This window comes from Pleurodeles waltl, chromosome 1_1, assembly GCF_031143425.1.
Source record: "Pleurodeles waltl isolate 20211129_DDA chromosome 1_1, aPleWal1.hap1.20221129, whole genome shotgun sequence".
NCBI lineage: Eukaryota > Metazoa > Chordata > Amphibia > Caudata > Salamandridae > Pleurodeles > Pleurodeles waltl.
Window position 1 is genome coordinate 212,413,803 of NC_090436.1, and position 25,043 is coordinate 212,438,845.

Here is a 25,043-nt window from a genome sequence, read left to right on the forward strand (position 1 = left end):
CAGTCACAGGCAGGGCAGCACTTCTTCCTCAGCTATCAGCTCTTCTCCAGGCAGAGGATCCTCTTGGTTCCAGAAGTGTTTCTAAAGTCTGTAGATTTGGGTGCCCTTCTTATACCCATTTTAGTCTTTGAAGTCACCTTTCTTCAAAGGGGACTCACACCTACTTGTGAAATCCTGCCTTGCCCAGGCAAGGCCTCAGACACACACCAGGGGGTCGGAGTCTGCATTGTCAGAGGCAGACACAGTCCTGTCAGATGAGAGTGACCACTCCACCCCTCCCTCCTAGCAGAGATGGCTAATCAGGAAATGCAGGTTACACCCCAGCTCCCTTTGTGTCACTGTCTAGTGTGAGGTGAATAACAACCCAAATGTCAAACTGACCCAGACAGGGAATCCACAAACACAGCAGAGTCACAGAATGGTTTAAGCAAGAAAATGCTCACTTTCTAAAAGTGGCATTTTCAAACGCACAATCTCAAAATCAACTTTCCTAAAAGATGTATTTTTAAATTGTGAGTTCAGGGACCCCAAACTCCACATGTCCATCTACTCTCTAGGGGAATCTACACTTTAATCATATTTAAAGGTAGCCCCCATGTTATTCTATGAGAGAGACAGGCCTTGCAACAGTGAAAAACGAAGTTGGCAGTATTTCACTGTCAGGACATATAAACCACATTACTATATGTCCTACCTTATCCATACACTGCACCCTGCCCTTGGGGCTACCTAGGGCCTACCTTAGGGGTGCCTTACATGTAAGTAAAGGGAAGGTTTTAGGCCTGGCAAGTGGGTACACTTGCCAAGTCAAATTTACAGTGTAAAAATACACACAGAGACACTATAGTGGCAGGTCTGAGACATGATTACCAGGTTACTTGTGTGGGTGGCACAACCAGTGCTGCAGGCCCACTAGTAACATTTGATTTATAGGCCCTAGGCACCTCTAGTGCACTTTACTAGGGACTTAACAGTAAAACAAATATGCCAATCATGGATAAACCAATTACATACAATTTACACAGAGAGCATATGCACTTTAGCACTGGACAGCAGTGGTAAAGTGCTCAGAGTTCAAAAGCCAACAGCAACAGGTCAGAAAAAATAGGAGGCAGGAGGCAAAAAGATTGAGGATGACCCTGCATAAGCAAAAAAGTCCAACACTAATCTATCAATTATAATTGGTTAAAAGACAGGTTCTACTCTGTGTTTCTGGCTCAAAACCTGTCAGTGGGAATAGAATAGGCCCTTCACTTCAATTTTCTCTTAGGACCTCCTCAAATCTGGAATGCTTGATTACAAGTCTGATCCATTTTCTTTGAGATTTTGAGGATGTGAAGCTGGTGTAATTGAGACATACCTGTACAACCCCCTAATACCATGTGACTAGTAATAAATACCATGGGCATGAAAGAGCTACTCCTCCCTTTGTATGGAACCTGGAGGTGGTTGGAACTCCTTGCCTGGAATACTAATTGAATTTATTTGTGTCTTCCTCTTGCAACCTCAAAATATTCAGCCCTCTAATTATCAGTCATCTGCTGTAGCTTACTTCTTGAGGTCAGTGAATACTGCAGGCAGCAATCTTAAACAAGCATTTGCAATGCTATAGGCCTTGCATAGACTTGGCAAAATAAAATAAAGTTATCTTGGAAAAATAAAACTTCACAATTTTGTTTGTCCTGCTGTGCATGTTTTTGCACTAGAAGTTAAAAAGAATAAATAGTATTGTGAACACGTCAGGCGCAGTGAACGGGCACTAATTAATTTGAATCAATTAGTGCTTGATCCCTGCTTCACACAGAGAAATGGAAATGATGCCAGGCATGCCTTGACAAATTACGAGGCTGTAAAGAAGAGTGCCACGCAAACCAACAAATCGCGAGCGACAGGTAGGCTCTAAGACCTTTACTGAACACAACAGAGTCTTGCAAGCGAGACACATGTGTAGCTCATGCTTACGCAGGCTCGACCCTAAAATTGACCACTTTATTCCCATGAACTGCAATTCACCAAAAGGCTTGGGGCAGCGGAATTGACATCACACGCCATTTGCCCTTCATATTCATTCACACACACACACACACATACACACTCATACACTCTCTCTCACAAAAACACACTCTCACCCGCAAGCACATACACACAACCTACATTTGATGCATTTTTTATTTACCTCAGCTGCCTGCGAGGGTCATATTCCATGTTAACAGTATTCCATTTTTTTACACTAATACTGGATATTTCAACATTATTCAGTATTAGTGTATTAAAAAACTTGACAAAAAAGAAGGAACGTGAATCTCCAACTGATGTCCATAAGGAGGAACTTCCCTTTTGTTCCTGGCACTGATTTTGCCGTTTCCCACCGATTTCTTGCCCCCCCCCACCCCAGGTCCTGCTCAATGCAAGCCACAGCTGAAGGCACGCCAAAGGCAAGCCCATTTATGCCCATCTATGCTTGGGCCACACCCAACACCAGGAACCCTGGCCCTCCGAGCACCAACAGATACTCCCTGAGTAACTCCTCTGACTCAACCCTTGACGCCACAGAACCTCTACTATCTCGTCTGACCTCTATCCATGGCCAGTCCATTCACATGCTTACATTGCTGCTTCACCTGCTGCCACACTCTTGTACCTCCAGACACACCCACTCACACAGCATCTCTCCTGACTCCACCTTCCACACCCACACAATGCACAATGCCTCACCCACTCACCAACAATCACTAGCATGCATGCTACTCAACACCCACTCGCTTAACATGCGTGCCACTGAGGCCTCATCCACACCCACGCATCTGACCTTTTCTTCTTCATCAAAACCTGGCTCACCTCTTCATCTTCCCCTGACATCGCCAGCACCATCCCACCAGGATACAAGATCCTGCACCATGACTGAACCACAAAACCAGGAGGTGACATCGTCATCATCCACAAAGACACCATTAAATACACCTTCAACAACGACCCAAAAACTACTTTCATAGAACACCTACATTTCAAGGTCCAGACGGATGGCTAATCCACCATCAAGTGATCCTTGCATACAAGCCTGGGATCCCGGAGCAACTTGAGTAATCTCCTCACCTTGTCACCTTCTTCACCATTAACACCAAAGACCTCTTACTCCAAGGCAACCTCAACTTCCATTTTTATGACCCCGCAGACACCAACAAAAAAGACCTACTAGACAGCTTCCAAACATCATTGTAATTTAACCACCACACACCACCAACTCACCAGAAGCGCCAAAAGAAAAGCAATACAAGACAGAGGGCCTGATTACAACTTTGGAGGAGGTGTTAATCCGTCCCAAAAGTGACGGTAAAGTGACGGATATACCACCAGCCGTATTACGAGTCCATTATATCCTATGGAACTCGTAATACTGCTGGTGGAATATCAGTCACATTTGGGACGGATTAACACCTCCTCCAAAGTTGTAATCAGGCCCAGAATCTCTTCACATGCACACAACAGCAAGGAACTTTTCAAAAGTATCAAGGAGTTTGCCCAACCCAACAGTGAAACAACAGACATCCCACCCTCACAAAACCTCTGCCACAGACTCAACACATACTTCCACCACAAAATCAAGACCATCTATGACAGCTTCAACTGGGACAACTCACGCTCAGAAACCCCTCCATCCGAAGCCGGCATCAGATACAAGGCCCTCGACTAGATCCACTCCTTCCTCTCTGGCAGAACCCAATGAGTGAGACTCGCCCCCTTCATCTCAGACCCCACACCCACCACCTGTGGAGTCCCCCGGGGATCCTCCCTCAGCCCTACTCTGTTCAACATCTACATGACCCCACTGGCCGCCATCGCCAGGAGCTACGGAATCAACATGGTCTCCTAAGCTGACGACACCCAACTCATCCTCTCCCTATCCAATGAACCCAATACAGCCAGACACAACTTCCACAAAGACATGGGAGCAGTAGCCAACTGGATGAAAAACAGCTGCCTTCAACTCAATGCAAACAAGACAGAAGTTCTCATCATGGGCCCACAACCTGCCACATGGAACGACTCATGGTGGCCACCCACCCTCGGAAACCCGCCCACAAATCAACCCGAAACCTCGGGGTCATCCTGGACGCCATACTCAACATGGACCACCAAATCAGCTCAATTACATCCAACTGCTTCCACAACCTCCACCTCCTACGCAAGACCTTCAAATGGATCCCCCTGGAACACAGAAAGACCGTCACACACACCCTTATCACCAGCAGACTGGACTACGGCAACAAGCTCTACGCCGGGATCAACAGGAAGCTTACCCGCAGACTACAGAACATCCAGAACACCACCGCCAGGCTGGTCCTCGACCTGCCACGAGACTGCCATATTTGGCAGCACCTGTGAATACTTCACTGGCTTCCAATAGAAAAAATAATCACCTTCAAGATCCTCATCCACGCCCACAAAGCCCTCCATGACACCGGACCAGCCTACCTGAACAGCCGACTAAACTTCCACATACCCCACAGGACCCTCCAATCATCCCAGCTCTCCCTCTCTGAAGTACCCAGCATCAGGAAATCAAGAACAGGGGGATGCTTTTCCTCCCACATCGCAGCCGTGGCCTGGAACACCCTCCCGCTTCACCTCAGACAAACTACCTCCCTCCTCAACTTCAAGAAGGAGCTGAAGACATGGCTTTTTGGAGAACCACATCACTGATGGTATCTACGCAATCCCCTCCCCCCCCCCAGCGCCTTGGGACCTTTACGGGTGAGTAGTTGCACTATAAAAGCAATGCCTGATTGATTGATTGATAACTCGTGGAGGGGTCCATGAACTCTGCAGGACATACCTTGGACCTCATTTTTACATCCAGTGACAAAATCAAGATCAGCCATGTCTCCCCGCTCACTTGGACAGACCACTTCATTATACACTTTAACATTTTGGCTCTATCCACTGCATTGACTGAGAAACTACACACCCCTAGCTACAGCTGGAAGAATGTGACCGAAGTAACTTGGCTCAACATTCTCCAGCTCCACCCGCGTCCTTCTACAACATCAATAGTAACACAGGCTGTGTCAATAAAGGAATCTCCCCCAATATCTCCCCACCCCTCAAAAACACCAACCTAAAGTGGATAAACAAACAAGCGAGCTTGTACACCAGCGTAGTCAGAAAGTCCAAGAGGCAATGTAAGCAGCTAGAAAGAAAATGGAGAACCTCAGAAGAGACCACCTCCAGGAATGCCTTTAAAACCTCACTCAGGAGTTCCCGCCATGAAGTCAAAGAGACCAAAAAGAAAGTTGAGAGTCAGAGGACTGAAGCCAGTAACAACAAATACAAATAACTATTCACCATCATGAAGGAATTTACCTATCCTGCAACCACCTCCAACTCCATCACCCCAACACAAGAACTCTGCAACCAGCTATCTGATTTTTTCCAGAACAAGATAGCAACAATCTAAAGGAACTTTGACCCTCACTCACTCCCTATCATCCCTCTTTCACCTCCTACCTCCACCACTAGGGTCACCCCTCTCACTAAGTAGACCCCACTGACCAACAAAGACACAGCAGCCATAATGTCATCCATCCTCTTGGGTCCTCCATGGACCCATGCCCCCACCATTTCTTCAACCTAGGGAGATCCTACAATAAGCAAGGCATTCAAAACCGTCATCAACACCTCTATCACTAAAGCCACCTTCCCGGACACCTGAAAAACATGCCAAAGTCACCTCCCTCCCCAAGAAAACATCCTCGGACTCTGAATTTCTCAGCAAGTACCAACCCATCTCCCTGCTCCCCTTCTCAGCTGAAGTCATCGAAAAGGCAATCAATCATCAGCTCTCCAACTACCTTGACACTACGAACTCTTGGATAGCTTGCAATCAGGCTTCTGCAGTAACCACATCTGTGAGACAGCCCTCATCGCAGTGGCAGACAACATTCACACCATATTAGATCAATGCCATATTGCTGCACTCATCTTCTGGGACCTTTCCGCCACCTTCAACACAGTCTTCCACCACACATTCATCTCCAGACTTTAAGAAACCAGAATCCAAGCACCAGCTCTCAAGTGGAAAGCCTCCTTTCTGGACGGAAGAATCCAACGGGTCAAGCTCCATTTCTTCACATCAGAACCCAAGAAGCTCATCTGTGTAGGCCCACAAGGCTCTTCACTGAGCCCCACTCTAACTTCAAAATGTGCATAACCAACGTGGCTAACTGGAAGAGAGATAACTGCCTCAGATACAATGCTGGTGAGATAAATATTCAGATATTTGCCAACAAGAGCTCAACCTGGGGCTCCACCTGGTGGCCCAAAGATTTAAACCCTGCCCCCCCCCACACACACACCATCTGATCACAGCAGAAGCTTGGGAATCATCATCTTGGACGCCAACCTCAACATGAAACATATCAACACAGTCTCCTCAGCCTGTTTTCACATACCCTGCATGATCAGAAAAATCATCAAACGGCTCTCTTCTGACACCAGAAAGACAGCCACACAGACCCTCATCACAAGCACACTGGACTACAGCAATGCTGTCTACTACAGCATCTCTGCACACCTGCTGTACAAGCTGCAAACCATCTAAAATGCAGCAGCCAGACTAGTACTCAACCTTCCTTGCTGCACTCACATCACACCTCAGCTCCAACAACTTCACTGGCTCCCCATTCAGAAAGGTTGCCAGTTCAAGATACTCACTTATACCTACAAGGCACTGCACATGCTGGGCCCCACCTACCTCAAACACTGTCTACACTTCCACCAACCAACGAGAAACCTCCACTCCACCTCACTCTGGCTCACCAACACCCCAGTATCCATAGAAGCAGGAGAGGAGGCAAGACATTCTCTTACGTGGCAGCCAAATTCTGGGATGACCTCCCCCAGCACATTAGGACAGCCACATCTCTTATGGAGCTCCAACTACTCAGCGCCTGTATACCATAACAGGTGACAAGTTTATTCTCTACAAAGCCACATTACATTACACTTTAAAACTGGCACCAGTTATTGTTAAAGGACCCCTTCAGCACCTAGGTTGGACACCCTTATTTTAGTATCAGGCCTGTAGCCTGTGCTTTTTACATTTATATGCATTTTATTCATTTTCATATTTTTTAGTACAGCCAGCTTTTAGCTAGTTGTTTTTATATTTTAATCAGCTGCTTCTTTCCAAGAAGACAGAGTTGTTCACAATGCACATTTTATCAAGCCATTGTAGAACGCGCACTCTGTGCCCTGCTCAAGGCAGTCATGCATGGCACATGATATGCTAACTCATATTAGCAGTCTTGGAGCCAGTCCCTAATCACTAGACACATCAGTATGTCAGGCAAACTCTTTACTGGTTATTATGTAAACACCACATAGGCCTAAGGAGGGTAGAGGGCATTCCAGTAATGGCCGTCCTGGGATGCATACCACACCACACCACTGACAGCTTAGCTGATACTGGAGCTGAATCTTCAGTTTTCTGAGAGGATTGCCATCCAGACAACAGGCAGACCATTTCCATCCTATTCAGGTATGAGGTCAGGGTTACTCCCTTGGACCGAGACTGGCAAAAGGCACTATGCCTTCTGGACAAAGAGGTTCAGGCAGGAATCTCTAGACTTTCTACAATCATACAAAATGTGAAGTTGTTTATCTCCTGGTTGTAATGATGATTACCATAGCATGTTTAATCTGCCTTATTAACACAACTCATGCTTTTTATACTAGGATGAAGTTGCTTCAATAAATGCATTGAAATTCAGTTTGCATCTTGTGTCCTGCCTTGTGTTAGTCAGGCTGCCACAAATCACCTTCTCCTTCTCAGGGTTGGGTGAGACACTGCGGGCTAGTCAGGAGTTAGGCAGATAGGGCCAGATGTAGCAAAACTCCAAATTGCGACTTGCAATTTGCGAGTCCCAGCAACTCGCAAATTGCAACTCGCAATTTGGAATGCAGAAAGGTGTCTCAGACACCTTCTGCGACTCGCTATGGGGTCGCAAAGACCCACCTCATTAATATTAATGAGGTGGGTCGCAATTTGCGACCCCGTAGCGAGTCTGGGCACTCACGGGGATGGTGGCCTGCTGGAGACAGCAGACCACCATGTCCGTGACTGCTTTTAAATAAAGCAGTCTTTTTTTTTCAAAGTGTAGCCCGTTTTCTTTAAAGGAAAACGAGCTGCACTTTGAAAAAAAAACGAAACATTTTGTTTCGGATTTTTTCAGGGCAGGTAGTGGTCCCTTGGACCACTGCCTGCTCTGAAAAAACATTTTCATGTCCAGTCCCAAATGGGAAGGGGTCCCATGGGGACCCCTCCCCGTTTGCGACTGGGTTACCATCCACTTCAAGTGGATCGTAACAGCGAGTCCATTTACGACCGCTTTCGCGGTCGCAAATGGAATTGCATAGAATTGCGAGTCGCAAATAGGAAGGGAACACCCCTTCCTATTTGCGAGTCGGAAATGCATTTTGCGAGTCGGATCCAACTCGCAAAATGCATTTCTGCATTCCGGTGAGGCTTTTGCGACTCGCAAACTGCGTTTTTTTGCCGTTTGCGACTCGCAAACGCTTTGCTAAATCTGTCCCATAGTTTCCAAAACGGTATGGAGCTGGCTAAGTCTCCCACACTTGGTGGTGCTTCTCCCTAAACATGCAGTCTTATTAACATAATAGGAACCACACAGCATGGTGCTACTAATGTTGGTCAGGTACTTACTTAACGGATCTGCTGAGAAACTCTCTCTGGCATGCTAAAGGTACTCAAATCACCTTTTATATAGAGATGTCCATGGTATCAGGGAAAACCCTCCTCAACTAAATAGGTAGTACGTCTCTTAGTCTGTAGGTTGCTCAAGCTTGAACTTAAAAGGATACTCCATTTGGTGTTTCTATCTCTGAATTTTGCTCTTTAAATATGGCACAGCCACAACTGGTGGTAATTCCTGTAAATTGTAGACAACCTGTCACACAATATTTACTTGCTAATGGGCTTGCTAATGGGGGTTGAGATATTACGTTCATGGTAGAGGCACATGATGCATACAGAACAGAAATCTTTGACTCATGGATCACTTTTCCTGCAGTTGATGCAAACACAAACACTTTTCATACATAAAATATAACTAACGCAGCTGCACAGTACAGAGCTAATCACTATCTAGAAATACCTTTACCATATCAAGAACACCAAAATTGGTTTCAAGGCGTCCTCCCACATCCACATGTTATTGATAACATAAATTAGGACCCTTTAGTAATGATGGGGCCTCATGGCCAGTTCTAGCGGCCTACACACCATTTCCAGATATACAACAAAAAAGGCAGCGGATCTGCGCACACTATATAATAGTCTAGTAAGAATATACAGAGGCTTTATACAATTCATAATGCAGACTCTGGATACCCCCCAGTGAGGGCTGCCTAGATGCTGAACAATTGGTTACATCAGGGATAAACCTGGTAACCATCAATTCAATTATGGGTAAAACCCCCATCAAATGTGAAGAAATTCAGTTTCGGATTGCACAAAAACAAATCAGCTGGAAGCAGTGTTTCACCATATGAGTCCCTGAGATGAACACAGAATTCTCACAATATGCTTGCCATTCGGGATCGTTCCATCAGTCGATGATTGTGCCTCTTGGGGCACAGTATTTACTGCAAAATATACCACAACGCATGGTACACCAACACTTTTTAATCTACCGGAAGTACTAAAACAAAGACAAAATGAACATGGGGCTGCCCCTGCCCCGGATTTGGGCGTTACATTTATGGACATATTTCCCATAGTCTCTTCAATTGTTTTAAGTAATATTAAAGGGGAAACAACAGCATTGGCAATATGCCAACTATCCACACAAGTTCCACAGATAGACCAGGATCACGAGTTACCAAAGATTGTTTCTGAGACTTATATTAGTATAGGCCGGGATAGTCTGGGGCCAGACCAAATAAGCCACAGCTTAAAGATAATTCCGAGAAGGAATAATACCAAACAAGCACAAGAGGGTTCTAAAAAAATGCATGGACAAACAAAAATATAATAAAGTAAAACAACAAAGAGAATCTCCACATACAGAGACCTTGGAGAAATGCTACAATATTAGAAATTGTGACAATTTAAAACAACCTGACAGGTATCAGTATACTGATACACACCCTTATTGTACCTTTCAGAACTCATCCGACAAACAGACCGAGAGAGATGGGTGGTCAGAACACAGAAACTTGTTCGTGAAACCAAAAAAGGACTCACAATGCTCATTTGACATCACAATAGAAAAGGAAGAGAAACTTCCACTTTATAAACCTCAATTTAAAAATAAGAAGGTTGCAGGATGTTTGGTTAAGTATGCCATACATATTTAGGACACTACTGAAGAGCAGGGCGTGGGAAGTGACTCTGCTCGACAGTGCGGCAGAAGTCACAATAGTTTGCCAGAATCTTCAAGAACTTCTGAAGCTGACAGCAACTAACTACTACTTTGAAGTTTAAACCCCAGACAGGCACGTCGTCCCACCAGACAGGGTCTATAAATTAAAAATTCAAATTGAGGGGTACATTAAGTGCACAATTATAGTCATTCTCTGCGAAAGAATAATGCTAAGCTATGACATTCTTCTGGCAGAAAAAGACTGGCTGCCAGAGTTTGTCCAAACGCTCCCACAAGGGAACAATGTAATTTTGCCATATTTTTCAGTCTCAGATCCAGTAAAAGAAGCCTATGCTGCAAACTGGGCTCCAGCACTGTACCGCAACCACGTGGGATGGGAAAGGGACTCTCCATCACGTTATACCTATGCGGTCTAATCCACAAATAAAACATCAATACTCAATAAAACATGATGTTAAAGCCCAGTGAGGGAGATTCTCTCACAACTCCAGTACCAGGGAGTAATTGAACCCTGCGTATCAGCTATGAATAACCCTTTGTTTCCGGTTGCTAAACATGACCATTCTTACAGAATAGTCTTAAATTATAGACATTTAAACAGTCACATACACACATTTGCCATTCGAAATTATAAGCAACATTTGGAGCAAAAAATACAAAACAACCCTGGATATTTCTAGCAGGTTTTTCTGCCAAAACCTAGCACCTGAAAGCAGGGATTTAAGTGTATTATATATGTTAGGCTCTCAGCCTCACTTTTGCTGACTTCCCCAAGGTGTAAGAATAGTCCAGTACTGTTGTTAGCCAGTATGACATTAATATTTCATGATATTCATCCAGAGGCATTGTTCTATGTAGACACACATCTGGCCAGGTTAGATCGCATTATACATGGAATTTACCAATCATGGCTACAAATTCAACTTTAAGAGAACTAAAATTGCTTTCCTCAGTGTGCTGTTTCTGGGATATGACCTATCAAATGAGAAGTAAAGTCTAGCACCACAATTCTTAGAGAAGTGTGCACAACTCCAACCATCAAACAACATTAAAAAGTGCAATTCTTGTTGGGATTCTTTACATTCGGCAGAGCATACATTCCAGATTATTCTCAGCACATAAAAGCACTTTATGATTTGATCCATCGTGATTTGTCAAACAAACATTGAACACCACAACATACACAAATTCTCAGATCATTACAGACTGATATGTTTGAAGCAAAATACTTACACACATGTAAAAAAAAAAAACAATTTGGTAATCTGTGTCATTTGGGTGCTATCAGATTCACATATGTCACATTTAATGAAGGTGACACAGCATTCATAGCATATAAACCACATTTATATTCAAATGCAGAAATGCATTTTTCACATACAGAAAAAATACTGACTCCAGTTCAGACAGCGGTCATCAAGAACAGACCTCTACTCCAGAGTAAGTGCATTATTGTTGTTACCCCAATACCAGTCCTTGAGCCTGTTACCAAAGCCAGCGTTCCAAACGCAAAAGCATTACATCCATGTTGGATAAAATGGGCTACCCCCCTTGACTGCCACTGATGTTGATTATATTTTTGTTCCCAAACTACAGACCCAAAAAGTTCTCCAAAGTGAACTTATATACCCCATGCCTGCTAATGCCATGCCTCTTGACCATTATAGGATCATCATTTATACTGATGGTTCAGCTCAACCAGCTGTAGGTACTAAACGCCATACTCTGCAGCTTGCACAGTCTTTTATGGAGTTATGAAGGATGGTAACTGCCAACCTGTACAAACTTCAATGCAGTCCCTAGGGGATTGCACAGCACAACTTGCTGAACTCAAAGTGTTGCTTTTGGCACTGGAACTTTCATATACTTATTGTGTGTGATTTGTATTATTGTGTTCAGTCCTTTAATGAAAACTTACACTACCGGCAACTTAAGTTGTTCAGAGATTCTAAAGGAAGCACCATAAAACACAATTTTTTGTGGGGGAAGGTGGCAGGTTTCAAGGACAAACTGCCACAGGCTCATGTAATATAGACAGTGGGCCACCAATGTGTTGGAATACACATTGTACGAAACTCATTGGCTGAGGAAGCTGCCACATCTGCAGTTCCTAGAGGATCTGTTGCTGCGATAACTCGTTCTCATATGAGGGTGGGTGATGGCATTCTGGCTGTTGTGAATGCTTCGAGTGACTGCAAGCGTTTACCAAAAGCATACCCAATCAAATATTCCTACCATTTATGTGCGCAAAACTTTCTCTTTGTAACAATACCAGGGGTGGGTGATTGTGTTATCCCCATACAAGATTGTAGGCTAGAACTGATCAAAACACCTCATGAGGTTGTTGCTACTTCCCATGCTGGTGTGGCGGCTATCATCTCCTTTCTACAAAACCACTATTGGTGGCACGGTCTATGCAAACTGATCAAATAGTATGCCATTAGCTGTGACATCTGTTAACAAATTAAAAACTCCACCATCAAACACCCACCTCAGACACCCCTCCAAATAGCAAATAAGCCTTTGCAATGTGTGTACCTGGACCATTTCGGTCTCCTATATTCAGATTGTGCATACAAATACATCCTACTTGCAGTAGAGCCCTGCTCCAAATTTCTATGGGTGTGGCTACAATAATTGACTGATGCTCAAACTGTTATTAAAATATTGCAAGTTTTTATCGGGACAAATGCAGTTGCAGCATTGCACTCTGAAATAGGCCCTGCTTTTGCCTCCAGGGCATACAAGGACACCATTGGAATGATAGATGTTACTGTGCATTATTCTAGCCCCTACCGTCCTGAGGGAAATTCAGTAGTGGAAATGAAAAACCTAGACTTAAACAATCGTTAACAGCTAGAGTACTAAGTTCAGGTTGTAGTTGGATCCATCACTTGTATGGAGTCCATAGAGCATTGAGTAACTTTCCCAGAAGATCTTTGGGAGGCCGTACCCCCATGAAGTCCTGTTCCGCATCCCTATGTACGTTCTAGATCTTGATGGTCCCGGCACGGTTGCAGCAGAAACACCTTTTGACATAAATCAACATGTGATTGTCTTGCAGAAATTACAGCAGTTCTCAAATGAACATTCCTTCCTTAGCACATGCAGCCACCTTGGGAATGAGGGATTCAACAACATCCACAGGCTGGATTCTAAAAATTGTGGACCTGGTTTAAGAAAAGATACCTGTGAAGAAGGAATTTGACCCATCCTACGCGCACCTGTGCCAACTCTTGGAATAGAAGGTACAAAAACTGTTAATCTACTACTACTGCCTTGCTTCAATGAAAACCACTTTGTCTCTATTGATCACATAAAGTTGCATCATGTGGCTGATCCTGCACAGTACACCATGAGGATTTCTGGGTAGTTCCCTTGCCCCTCTCACTACCATACAGGAGAAACCTCTTCAAGCATTAAAAAATGCTGAAATTATTTCCCCAAGGTAGGGGAGGGCGGAGAATTAACTTTTGTTGATTCCAGTTACCGCTACAACTACAAAAAACATCCAAAATGTTAATTTGCAATTTATAAATGCAACACAAACAGATGGGATTGTCTTACAATAAACCCCTTTGGATACATCTACCAGTTCTCTTTAACCTGCACTGGGTCCAGTTTTTGCTCAGACTGCTTCTGAATATTTTTCTTCAACTTCTTCAGCTGTTGCACCAGCACATGATATATGTAAGCTTTTTAAGTTGCTTAAACACAACTATTTGATTCATCCATGGTACTATCTGTGGATTCTGTTGTCACTGCTTGTTTTCCTTCTATTGATAGGATTTGGTATAATCTTTTTTATGCTTATATATGGCTGTTCCTGGACACTCTGCTGTTGAACTAGTGTATGAAGATTTAAAGCCTTATTTGTCCTTCCACAAAATGTGAAAAGACTTGTCCCTTCTGAACATTTCTGATGGGATTCTTTGGGACAAAGTACCTTTTGATATATTTGGACTGACTGAAATGATACAAATTCCATACGTTTTTAAAATTTCAATGAATGTCATTATTACACCTGGGGTTATTTCTGATGACTAGGATGTTAAAACAGTTATTTCCATGCTTTCTGAGCTTAAATATTATACTGTGTTTGAAAGTGAAGATTTATATATGAACCCTGCAAATTATGTGGAAATGTTCTGTTACCTCGACATTTTCACTTGGATTTTGAGGTAGAAGGATCACTCTCTTTGTCTCCTGGATGTACCTTTAGAGTTAAGGACTTTGTGTTTGTGAAATCATACAAACAAGTTCCAAAGCTATTGAATAAGGGTATTCTTTGTTTGCTTGAGCATGCACCAGTATTTATTTTTACTTTAATTTGATTTTAAAAATTCATAGTGATGGGTGGCCTTGAGTTTAAGTATAGGCCTAGTTATTTATTTTGCATTTCACTGATTTTTTATCTTTTATACACGTTTCTACACGTTTATAACATTTGTACTATTATTTTACTATATGTTACTTTCTGTGGCCTAGATTTCCAAAGGGCTATAGAGCTAGTAGGCCCAGTACTAGTAGTCATGACTGCTTGAAATAAATGTTTCAATGGTATATGTTTTTAAAACTTAAGCTAGGGCAGGGCTGTCATTGGATTAAATTAAAAATATTGGCTACTGTTTGCATTTCATTTTTTGCAAAATGCGTATATGTTGGGGGTAATATGTGATGGCATGGGAGGATGTGTACTGTTCTTGTGAAATGTTTATAGTTCAGTTAATTTTTGTGTTTTGCATTGCTGAATAGAAGTTATTGTTTTCTTCAGTGTTACCACTATGCCTCCCTATGGCGTGTGTGTGTATTTGTCATTGTCCGCATATGTCTTCGTTCTCCATGCAGTTTTGCCAGAGGCCATTTTACGTAGTCTGTGTCCATAGGCTTGCATGTGTTCTTCGTTTGCCATGGCTCATTGCTACTTGTTGTTGTTTTACCATGTTGTTGTCAACCATTTTGTGCATCCAGCCACTGTGTGGTTCCCATAGGCTTGCATCGGTTCTTCTTTGTTCCCTCTTGCTCCTTTTTGTTGTTATTTGATCATGTGGTTGTCAGCCATTTTGTCCATCCATCCAGTGTCCCTTTGCCATAGGCTTGCATGTGTTCTTTGTTTTCCATGCCTCCTTGCTGCTTGTTGTTGTTGTCTGACTATGCGGCTGGTGGCCATTTTGGCCATCTAGTCAGTTTCCATTTGCTGTTGGCTTGCATATGTTCTTTGTTTGCCATGCCTCCTTGCTCCTTGTTGTTGTTATACTATGCAGCTGGCAGCCATTTTCTGCATCCAGCCAGTGTGTCTTTGCCATAGGCTTGCATGGGTTCTTCTTTGTTCCCTATGCCGCCTTGCACCTTGTTTTTGTTGTTGTTTGACCATGTGGCTGGCGGCCATTTTGTCCATCCAACCTGTGTCCTTTTGCTGTTGGCTTGCATGTGTTCTTTGTTTACCATGTGTCCTTGCTCCTTGTTGTTATTTTACCACGTGGCTGGCAGCCAGTGTGCCTTGGCCATTGGTTTGCATACAAACACTGTTAATTATTGATCATTTCTTTATTTTAAGTTTATATGTTATTTTTTTATTTTAATTTTCTATTTTCAATTTTAATTAGTTATTCTGTTTTATTTTCATTTTTATTTTTTATTTATTTATTTTTTTACTTATTTTTTTTATTTTTTTATTTTTATTTAATTGTAATTAATTATGCATTTTTCCTTGACCATCCACATCCATTCCTCCATCTACCCATCCATCCATCCACCAAAGGCGCACAGCAGCGCTATAGCATTCGGTTTCTTTAGGTGTATAATAATTCCATTTCTTCCTGAGCACCATGGCTGCGGTGCACTGCAGACAAATTAGAAGCATAATTATTTTTTTAATGATGATTTAATTTCCCCTGGACCACCTTGCTGTCATAGGTTTTGTAAGGATTATTTCATTACTCATGGACTTCTCTCTGACTACCACGGGTGTCTCCTTTAAAACAAATGGAGATGAACCAAAGAGCTATATCTGCATGTTGTGCTGCCTGATTTGAAATGACATTTTATGGTGCGGTGATGTAGTCTGACTTCACAGTGTTTGATTAAATTGATATTTATCACATAAGTAACCAACTACACAAATATTGCATTTTTCTGTGCTATTTCAATTTGAAACAATGTCACGTTTCAATAGCTATGTTTTTCTTGCTTGGTTACTTTTACGTGCACAAGAGCAGAGATGTCACATCACCTGCAGTACTGGCCTGTACAGTTAATCCTCCAATCTCTTCCGTTTGTGCAGTTAGTGCCACTGCCAACTGAGAGCTTTAAGATGGCCCCAAAGAAAGTTGCTCCCTAAGAAAGTGGTAAGTGAGAAGAAGAAGCTTTCCACCAGCGCTGTGGCGACCACAAACCTTTTTGGGAGACGTGTGCCTGCCACACTGGCTTCCAGGGTGGAACTTAGGATCAGCTCTCTAGCATCCCCAGCATCACCCCAACCGAAGCCCAAGGCCATGTCTGTCAGTCAGGCAGCCACTGCAGTCATGGGGATGCCAACAGGCATTGATGTTGATTTGGATTTGTCCCTTTCGCAAAGTAGTATCTGGTCATTTCAGGACACAGAACACAGTAGACAGGAGGTTGCGCTTCTGACGAACAAGGACCTCCTCTTTTAGAATCAATGGCTCCCCGATATCCAGCAATAAAAAGGAAGGGGTACTACTCTACCATCTTCTCCAAGCACTTTTTATGACGATGATAGGCACTTGGAGAGGACCTTGGCAGAGTCCAGGAGATGCCAGGAGAGGCAAGGGAAAAGAAAAGTTCCAGAAAGCCTTACAATCATGGAAGGGGATGATGGTGAGGAGGATGATGATGATGATGACGAGCCAGTCATTATGGAAACTGGCACAAAGGAGTCCAACATTACTATGCAACCTGCTCTGAGGGATGTGGCACAGGCAGCACTGCCAGCTCCCATGTTTGTAAGGGTCCAGCAGAGACCTGCACCAACCCTCAGTAGACGTATGCACTGCAGAGAGGCAATCATCACACTCAGCTACCTCCAGTTCTTCTTCAGGCATGCAAGTGGATCAGTAAGAAAGTACTTCTCCCCAGTTTGGGACTTTTTTATGATTAGCACCCAGGAGGAGAACATTGCGATATGCTCCATTTGCCACGTGAGTGTTCATGGGAATAAGCCTGGTTCACATTATGCTACTGGAGACCAGCCAACTCATATCAAAAAACGTCACGCAATCCAGTGGGAGGAGGACCTTAAAAAACTTGGACATGGTCGCAATGGTGAAGGTGAGGAGAGCCTGAAAACATTAGCTACAACTAGTCAAATCACGGTGGAAAGTGAGGAAGAGGAGGGTGGCATCCTCATGCAAAGCAGCCCTGTCCCCAGCAGTGCACCAGAATCACCTGCCTCAGTGACCGCACAATGGCACAGGAAGACTCAGAGTCAGATGGAGACACCATTGCATATGGTGATTGCACCACGATGCACATTGAGTCTACTGCCGCCTACACCTCAAACATCACCTGCATCAGTGGCCCCAGAAAAGAAGAAAATCCAGGCTTATATTATGGGCATGTTTAGGGAGGAGGGGACCTACAACCACCGAATGGCACGTTTGTACAGTGGGAAGCTGGCAAAAATGTTAGCCCTAAACCTTCCCTCTTTTTCTTTTGTGGAAGGAGTGGCAGCCATCTGCCCAAATTGGAAGGTTCAAGTCGGACCTTTTGTGCCACAGTTGCTGTTCCAGCACTGCATCAAGTTGTGCTGCAGTTGGTTGGACAAGCTTTGCAACAAAGTGTTGTCCACACTATCCACCTGACGACAGACATGTGGACCAATTGTCAAGCTACTGATTACATGTGCATTACTGCACACTGGATCTTTTGCCGGGGTAAAGCAACAGCTATCTACAGGTCTTGGCCCTGAAGAAATATTTAGAGCATTCAGCGGCATGCAACAGTAGCTATGTTCGCCATGGAGAAATCACATACAGCTGTAAACATCTTAGACTAATTTAATAGCAAAGTGTCTAAATGGCTGCGACCCAGAGGTCTATGAACTGGATTTGTTGCCACGAACAATGGCCGTAACATAGTCAAGGCCTGGCAGATGGTGGCTATTTCGGTTTCCTGTGTTTGGCGCACAGCTTCAATCTGGTTGTGCAAGACATTCTCAAAAAATAAGACATAACAACATACTGACCACCTGCAGGCGAATTTGCATTTCAGCCATTCTTTTAACATGTGGGAGCAGTTGCAGATTATCCTGTGTGATACCAGAGTAGCAGTTAAAGCCCCGATACAGGAGGTTCCAACACATTGGAACTTAACTTATTATATGTTGCAACGTCTGTTTGAGCAGTACAGACAGATTGGTGACTATGTAATTCTAAGAAGAGGGGATGCAATTGAGAAAGCTGTGACCATGGGGCCTAGTCAAATGCCTTACACAGATGCTGCTCCCTTTTGAGGTTTTCATGAGGGAAGCTAGCAAGGAGGACAGTACAATGGGACAAGCAATCCCATTTTTGCATTTGCTACAAGAGCAGCTAATGAAGGTGTCTTAAAGGTTTTCACTGACATTATCAAGTACAAAAAGTACATCTGTGCCACCCTACTTGATCCATGCTATAAAAAAATTCTTCCCATTTCCATTCCTCTTTCTGAAGGGGATGTTTCAAAATACAAAAGGTGGATTGTTGAGCAAGCTGGAGAACTGAAAGACGAACTGCTGGAACTTAGAGTCCTACTCTGCAGTTCTGACGTGCCACCTTCAACTTCCAGAGAGGGCAGTCTTGTCTCACAGCAGCCACCACTAGCAACAAGAACACTTGCAACAACAGCATAGGAAGAATCTGACCCAACCTCTGCATTGGCTTGATTTCAAGTGGCAGGTTGTAAGTCTAGTGCAGAGGTGAAGGCAAAAGAGACTGAGGAAGTGGCAGCACCAATGACTTCAGAGAATGTTCTAGGAGTATCTGGATGACCCAAAACAGGTGGAGGTGGATAAAAACCTATTGGTGTATTGGTATGGGAAGATGCGCCAATGACCACAGATCAGCAGGCTGGCATTAAAGTATCTGGCTTGTCCGGTAGTCAGCATGTCTGGTAAACGTGTGTTCAGTGCAGGTCGTGCAGTTGTTAGAGTGAGAAGAACCAGTCTCTCACCTCAAAACGTGGAGAGATTCACCATGATAAAAATTAACCAGCATTTTATACCACCTGTTTACACTGTTCCGGAAACACCACTGGAGGAGGAAGAAGATGATTAGTCAGAATCAAGTGTGTTTGCTGACCAACTTCTAAGTGAACCACCTGACTTTGAGGACGAACTCTACTTCCCAGACTACTTCCCAGACTGAGTTTTCCAGTGCCAACCTAGAACTTTTAAATTATTTGTCGTTGAACTTCTTTCTTTATTTCTTTGCAAAACAAAATAGTGGAACATTGTTTGTGCCGGTTTTATGCTGCCCCTCGATTTATAATAAACACATATATGGCCGGAATGGAGTTGGACCCGTGTGCAGTGAAGAAGTCCCCACATTCCCTTCAGGACATTCGAGACAAAGCCTGCCTCCCTCACATGCCATTACCTATCTTTATTTTTACATGATCTAACCGGACTGCCCCAGACCCAGAAGATCATTGAACAAAAGTGCAAATGCCAAATTTCAATGTGTTGCTACCATCAGAGAGGAGATAATATTTTGTATTAACCACCGTGCTTAGATTGGAAGCGGTAACTACTAACTATTTCACTATTTAGAGTGATGATATATTGAGTGATTGTGAGTGATTGATGATGTATGTGGTGGCTAACAGTGAGGGAGGGACCACTGGCGGACGGTGTGGCTAGAAAAAATATATCAATTTTTAAGATGCCAGATATGCCTCCCCTTAATTTTTAAATAAAACAAATACAATTGCAATACATCACCTGAGTTTGGTTAGCAGCACTGCAGTATTTTTATCAAAAATATAAATCTGAGCCTTTTTTAGTTCACAATGTTATAAAAAAAGCAAGGTAGTAAAGCCACCCAAAAACTATTCTTAGTGGAGGGGCAGAGTTATAGCCTATGATGAAGATGACTCTGAATCATTGAAGTGCAATGAAGGGGTGGAATAATGGTCAATAAAAGACATAAGGTGTTGGTTGGCCAATGCAAAGGGGCTTCATACTTTCCAGCCATGCTGCACTGTCATGGAAACTGTGTTATACTGAATAAATGAATTACAGAGCACAGCATCAGGGGTGGGAGGGTGGCCTATGCCCATGGCCACTCGCTTGTTAACTGTTAGAGCATGAGCAAGAAAAAAAAGCCTTCTCAACAAACATACATGGTGAATATTATTTATAATACTAGCTTACTAGGACCTGCAATCTTCACATTAGACAGTAGAGTACCAAAAAATCAGTTCTTAGCCTTACAGTACCACAAGATATATAGGGGAGAGGGAAGGATTACCAGCAAAACAGAAGAATTCTGCAGACTAGTACAGACTGGAAAAATCTACCAAAAAAACATAAATTAAGGAGAAAAACGATAATGCAGGGATAACAGGAATTAAACAAAGTTTGGATAGGGGAGTTGGAAAAAAAAGACGGTATACAAAAATAAACAAATCAAAATTAAAAGTAGTATAGTAGTGGGCAGAAGTAAACTTTAGGGAACTAATAATAAGAAATAATAGGACTTTTTGGGATGAGCAGAGCCCTTAGCATTGGCGCCGGTGGTCGGCGCCTCATCCCCAGCTCTTGCCAGACCTACCTCTTTGCTGCCCCTCTTCTTGCCCTTAGATGCTGACATAAGAAATAAAGATAAAAAATAGATTAGTGGTACAGTTTATCTCCACAAAATTATTATAACAGGCAAACGCAGTAGCATTGTAGTTATCTAAATCAGATCGCCTATGGTACTAATATTGACTATTGTTGAGTGGCTATACTCCTAAAATTTCTATTTCAAATGTCCTTAACCAAAACTACATTTGTAACTAATGCATTACAATGAATGATCTTTGATTCTATTCTCATTTCTCAACCCCCTTGATTGACCAACCCAGTCTCCCTTTTTGTAATGCATAGATGCATACTAGTACTACACAGTGTGAAATTGCTTGGGACTGTATGAGCTACATAAATAAAATCAAAGAGAACAGTAACTCACTGATATCACTGATTTACTATGGTGGCAGAGGATAGAGGAATCTGCATTCAAAAGGCTTCTTAAAGAATCAGCCAAAGCAAGCACAGACGAGTACAATGAGGAAGCGCCCAGGACCTGCCTAGCTGAAAATGGATCACACAATAATATTCTTAACATAAACTAAATGTATTTTACATTGTGTGAGCAGCATGCTAGTCAGAAAAATGTTAGCATTGTAGAACACAAACACAACAAATAATATAGTTAATACTCATCGAACCCCGGAATCTCAACGCCTAGCAGGTCGAGCAGGTCCTTGTCCGGGTCAACGATATCCACCCAGCGGTGTGCCTGCTGTTGGGTGGTGCACTGGACATGACTGGTCTGTTGCACACACTTGGACACCATCCTCTAATGCAGCTGAAGCTTTTGCAGGGAGGGGAGGAGAGGTGGCACTGCACATAAAAACAACAGTGCTGCCACCAGCATCTCACAAAAAATAGCCCGGGGCTGCACACCTTGGCATCGTCACCAACTGCAGGGTAGGTGCCTGCTGCTGGCTGTTTGGGAGGGGGGCCTGGCACCACTGCTTACCTGTTTGCCACCCCCGCTCTGCCATGGCACTGGGTGGTGTGAAGAAAAGGAACAGGAGAAGGAAGGGAGGAAGAAATAAGGAAGTTAAGGGAAAAATAAACAAAAGTACAAAAGTCACGAAAAACACACACAAAATGAAAAAACTGTAAAAATCCACAGACACAAAAACACACACGTAGACAATAAATAAAAATGAGGAATAGATTAATTAGGAGGGTGGTGAATTGAAAAGATAAGAAAGGGAGTCAAAAATTTAAAAAAATCAGGCCGAGCACAATGAATAGTTTAAGAAAACAAGATGGCTGTGCCCATCTAAACCACTTGGTGCTGTTTGGGTTTTGAATGCAAGGTCTTACTCTGCGTTTGACATAAAACTCAACGTGAACTGGTGCAACGGGGAAACTCCACTCACCCGTGGAACTCCATCTAGCGTGGCATTTTTTTAACTACTCTGTGGAGTTTTGCGTAACGCAACTCTGTGACCTCTCTCTAGGCCTAATTGTTATTAGCACCTTGAGCTTTATTGCGGGCAGGAGGGAAGGAGGAGTCCTTTTCAGAAAGACACCAAGGAGACAACTTCTTGCGTACAATCCCTGTGGCAGGCTTGGTTCTCAGAGGTTGGACCATGAGCCTAGGGTGCTACAAAGATGCTGTGGAATATCTAAAATCTGTTATCAGATAATGTGCAGGAAAATTATGTATTATTCCTTAAATTACTTTTTTCAGTTAAAAATATTTCAAGTAGTTATCTTAGAGCCTTCTACTATATGCTATTATGCACTACAACACAGTATTTGTGAACTTTAAAGAACATAGATTAAGATTTAGCTTTGACTATGTTGGGGACATTACCATTGCATACAAGAGTTTTCTAGACTAATTTTCTTAAATCGTTATCATACAATTTTGTTGTTGTCTGTGGCAGCTATCAAAAACAATTGCTAAGACAATTTCCAAGACACCGCAGCTACTTTCATATATTCTTCAAGGAAAACTGATGTAAATAAACCTAATCCGTTAATGCTTGTCTGAACTCACAGGTTAATGTTTTTGGATAGTAGAATAAGTAATAATAGACAGTTGTGGCTTGCGAGAGGGAAAAGGGGCGGCGTGGGCGCATGGTGGGGAACCAAAAAAAATAAATATATGATAATGAAAAAAACAAGATTACCTTTTTCGCTGTGCCACTCCGATCCACTCCGGTCCTGCATTGCAGGCACAAACTCTCAGCGTGCCTGCGTCCAATTCTAACGCTGCTTTCATTCTGTGGGGTTAGGGGAGGTGACGCTCCTCCGTCATAGCGGAGGAGCTCCCCTGGTAATAGGGTAACTTTTTGGATGTACTAAAGGTTAGAATTTCAAATAGTGGAATGAAACTGTGTATTTTTTTCTTTTAGTTACAAGTTAGCAGCCGCAGCTCAGAGTAAAATCCACCGATCTGAGTCCCTTCCACCCGACCAGAAGTTAGTTCGATGGATAGAACACATCATTGCGTCAAAGGGAGGTGCACATCTACGCCCATACAGCTCCCAACAGCCGTGGTACCAGCAGTATTTGTTGGATGTTATTGCCTTCTTATTTACATCTGTTTCTGTCGTTATCTACATTTGTGTTAAGCTGCTGAGAACTGTTCTTTCAAAGCTGCTTCGACAAAATAAGCTAAAAAAGCCCTGAAATTACTTTTTTTTTTTAAATGTCAGGCTACTTTTTGCATTATCCTATCACAGTCAACAGTAGGGCATTGTAAAATATGAACGGAATGGAATGGTCAATCAATGGAGGATGGATGGGGACAGCCTTGCAAAATGTGTGTACTTGTAGGTTTGTGGGCATTCAGAAACAGTTTCCGTTGCCTCCTATCCCTAAAATATGCAAATGTACAAATGGCCAGTGTTAGAGTTAAGTGATTCTGTTAAGAGTGCACCCTCAAATTTATGAAATGAAGATTAAGAGCTTCCTCCAAGGTGAAAAAGCTCAGCCCAAGGAGAAACAAATCCAAGATAAAATGTGCTCTGTGCGTGCTCTAGTTTAGTTGACGGTCTGCTGAATATGCATGGTGAAGTGGTAGGACGCCAAGACCTATGTGATTTGTGTAGATTTCAAAACATACTCCTACTTCCTTTTTCTTTTAATCTGTCCTTTAGTTTTCATATATTTTTGGTGAGCCTGAGTGGCTTGAACTTTTCTTGGCAGTGGTTGAAAAGCGTGACAGAGGTAGGAAACGAGGCCAACAATGAAAAAATTATGGGGCATATTTATACTCCGTTTGCGCCGAAATTGCGTCGTTTTTTTCGACGCAAATTCGGCGCAAAACTAACGCCATATTTATACTTTGGCGTTAGACGCGTCTAGCGCCAAAGTATGAGGAATGAGCGTAATTTTTTTGCGTGAACGCCTTCCTTGCGTTAATGAGATGCAAGGTAGGCGTTCCCGTCTAAAAAAATGACTGCGACGCAAATGCGTCGTATTTATACTCCCGGGCAAAAATCACGCCCGGGAGTGGGCGGGGCAAAAAAACCCCTCATTTGCGCCTCTTTTTAACGCCTGGGTCAGGGCAGGCGTTAAGGGACCTGTGGGCTCAAAATTAGCCCACAGCTGCCCTCCCATGCCCCCAGGGACCCCCCCTACCACCCTTGCCCACCCCAGGAGGACACCCAAGGATGGAGGGACCCATCCCAGGGACATTCAGGTAAGTTCAGGTAAGTATAATTTTTTTTATTTTTTTTTCTTTTTTTTTGGCATACGGGGGCCTGATTTGTGCCCCCCTACATGCCACAATGCCCAATGACCATGCCCAGGGGACATAAGTCCCCTGGGCATGGCCATTGGGCAAGGGGGCATGACTCCTGTCTTTACTAAGACAGGAGTCATGTAAATGGCGTCTGGGTGTCGTTAAA

General features: G+C 43.3%; 1 protein-coding gene across 1 annotated transcript in view; it reads left to right on the forward strand.

Annotated features, from left to right (window-relative positions):
• The window catches only part of LOC138282918 (UDP-glucuronosyltransferase 3A1-like), a 343,288-nt gene extending 318,523 nt beyond the window's left edge, over window positions 1–24,765 (forward strand). Inside the window, exon 7 of the mRNA XM_069220954.1 lies at window positions 23,544–24,765. Within this exon, the coding sequence (XP_069077055.1) occupies window positions 23,544–23,820 (277 nt within the window). The 3' untranslated portion in view covers window positions 23,821–24,765. The remainder of the gene's footprint in view (window positions 1–23,543) is intronic.
• Window positions 24,766–25,043: the final 278 nt, after the last annotated feature.